General features: G+C 42.6%; 1 protein-coding gene across 1 annotated transcript; it reads right to left on the bottom strand.

Annotated features, from left to right (window-relative positions):
• Window positions 1–654: 654 nt before the first annotated feature.
• Window positions 655–1,611, bottom strand: LOC123347961 (olfactory receptor 14A16-like). The gene has a single exon (XM_044985156.1). The coding sequence runs from the start codon at window positions 1,609–1,611 to the stop codon at window positions 655–657; it is 957 nt and encodes a 318-aa protein (XP_044841091.1).
• Window positions 1,612–2,055: the final 444 nt, after the last annotated feature.

Here is a 2,055-nt window from a genome sequence, read left to right as displayed (position 1 = left end):
ATATACCTGGGAGCAAGTGACATGCTGGAGACTGTGTATTTACTGATCAGGAGTCACTATTTTCACAGTAGAGAAGTGTAAGAGGCACCAAAGGTTGGAGAACAGAGGAGACACGGCTGTTTAGCAGTCCAGATGGTGCCCTGAGTAATGTCACACTAATCAAACCCTCCCCATCTCTCCAGGCCTTCCCACCTCAAACATAACTGCAAAAAAGAAACAAATAAAAGCATCAAACAACTCCAAAAATATTAATTAAAAAATGGACAAACAAAGAAACAAAAAAATCCACAAAGAACAAATGCATTGATACCTCGATCAGAGTTTTAATCCTAAAAAATAAGAAGAGCCAGAGAACCCACTAGTGACTTTGCTATGGCTACTCATTTTATGTGCAAGGTTGATGATAGATAGATAGATAGATAGATAGATAGAGTGAGTGAGTGAGTGAGTGAGTGAGTGAGTGAGTGAGTGAGGATCTTATTTACATTGGTGTAAACCTAAAGTAAGTCTTATTTTTCTTGAGTTATGTTTGTCTGGATTCTTACACGTGTAAATAACTAATTCTGCATAAAGATATTGCATGGTATGTTCACATGGAGGCAATAATGTCATCAGATGATTATATTTATAAAGAAACTCAGAATGAAATTGTAATCAAAGGATAAATATGGACATTTTATTCTTGCTGAATAACCTCCAGCCTATCAGTTTACTCAATGAACCTTTCACCTCCCTGTTTCTCATGCTGTATATGATGGGATTCATCATTGGCGGCACCACGGAATAGAGAACACCCATCAAGAGATCCAGACTTGATGCTGAGCTGGACGTGGGTATCAGGTAGGCAAAGATGCTAGGGCAAACTAACAAGGAGACCACAGTGAGGTGAGGTAGGCAGGTGGAGAAGGCTTTACGCCGGCCCTGCTCAGAGGGGATTCTTAGCACTGCTTTGAAGATCTGAATATATGACACAATTATGAAAACAAAGCAGCTTAAGGCTAAGCATGCACTGAAGACAATAGCCCCAGTTTCACTGAGGTCTGAGTCAGAGCAGGCGAGCTTGAGGAGCTGGGGGATTTCACAGAAGAATTGATCCACCACGTTGCCTCCACAGAAAGATATCACAAATGTGCTTCCAGTGTGCAGGGCAGAGTAAAGAATGCCACTGATCCACACACCTGCTGCCATTTGGACACATGCCGTCCTGTTCATCACTCTCTCATAGTGCAGTGGTTGGCAGATGGCGACGTGTCGGTCGTATGCCATGACAGTCAATAATGCATAATCCGCTGAAATAAAGAAGATAAAGAGAAAGACTTGTGCGACGCATCCAGAATAAGAAATCGACCTGGTGTTCATGAGGGAATTGGCCATGGATTTGGGGATAGTGACAGAGATGGAGCCGAGGTCTAGGATGGACAGGTTCACCAGGAAGAAGTACATGGGGGTGTGAAGATGGTGGTCAAGTGCTATGGCTGTGATGATGAGAAGATTCCCCACCAGGGCCATCAGGTAAATCACCAGGAACACCACAAAGTGTAAAATCTGCAGCTCCCAAATGTCAGAGAATCCCAGAAGAAGGAACTCAGAAACAGTGGTTTGATTGGACATTTTCTTCCTCAGTACATTGTGTGATGCCTGTGGAGGGAATGAGAAAGATTATGGTCAGGATTAGAGTGACAGAGAGAATGGCCCTGATTCCCCTTCCTCATTGTATGAATGTCAAAGCTGCACAGCGCTCGTCACTTACAATGGCTTGGTGATGTTAGTGCTCCTCACCTCTGACAATCATTCAATTGTGTTATCACAGTTGTGTAAATTGGATCATCTCCTTTAAAGTCAACAGAGCTTCATCACTTTACCCCATCTGAGAAATAGGCCTATGGTGTGGCTTGATAAATGCAGTATGAAAGAAGGAAAAGAGTAAATCCAAAATCCAATTCCGGCCAAGTTGGATCCCCTATTGCTATAAATAGAAGGCTCACCTCTTGAGCATTAAACTAAAATACTACAACACCAATGCCATCTGATTCCTACTTTTCTGGGAACTATGAC

Source organism: Mauremys mutica, chromosome 13 (genome assembly GCF_020497125.1).
Source record: "Mauremys mutica isolate MM-2020 ecotype Southern chromosome 13, ASM2049712v1, whole genome shotgun sequence".
Lineage (NCBI taxonomy): Eukaryota > Metazoa > Chordata > Testudines > Geoemydidae > Mauremys > Mauremys mutica.
The sequence above is the reverse complement of the archived record's forward strand: the minus strand, read 5'-3'. Positions and strand labels throughout refer to the sequence as shown.

What these genes read in the sequence shown, in the direction of transcription:
- LOC123347961 (XM_044985156.1), bottom strand. Translation starts at nt 1,611, where the DNA reads ATGTCCAATCAAACCACTGTTTCTGAGTTCCTTCTTCTGGGATTCTCT.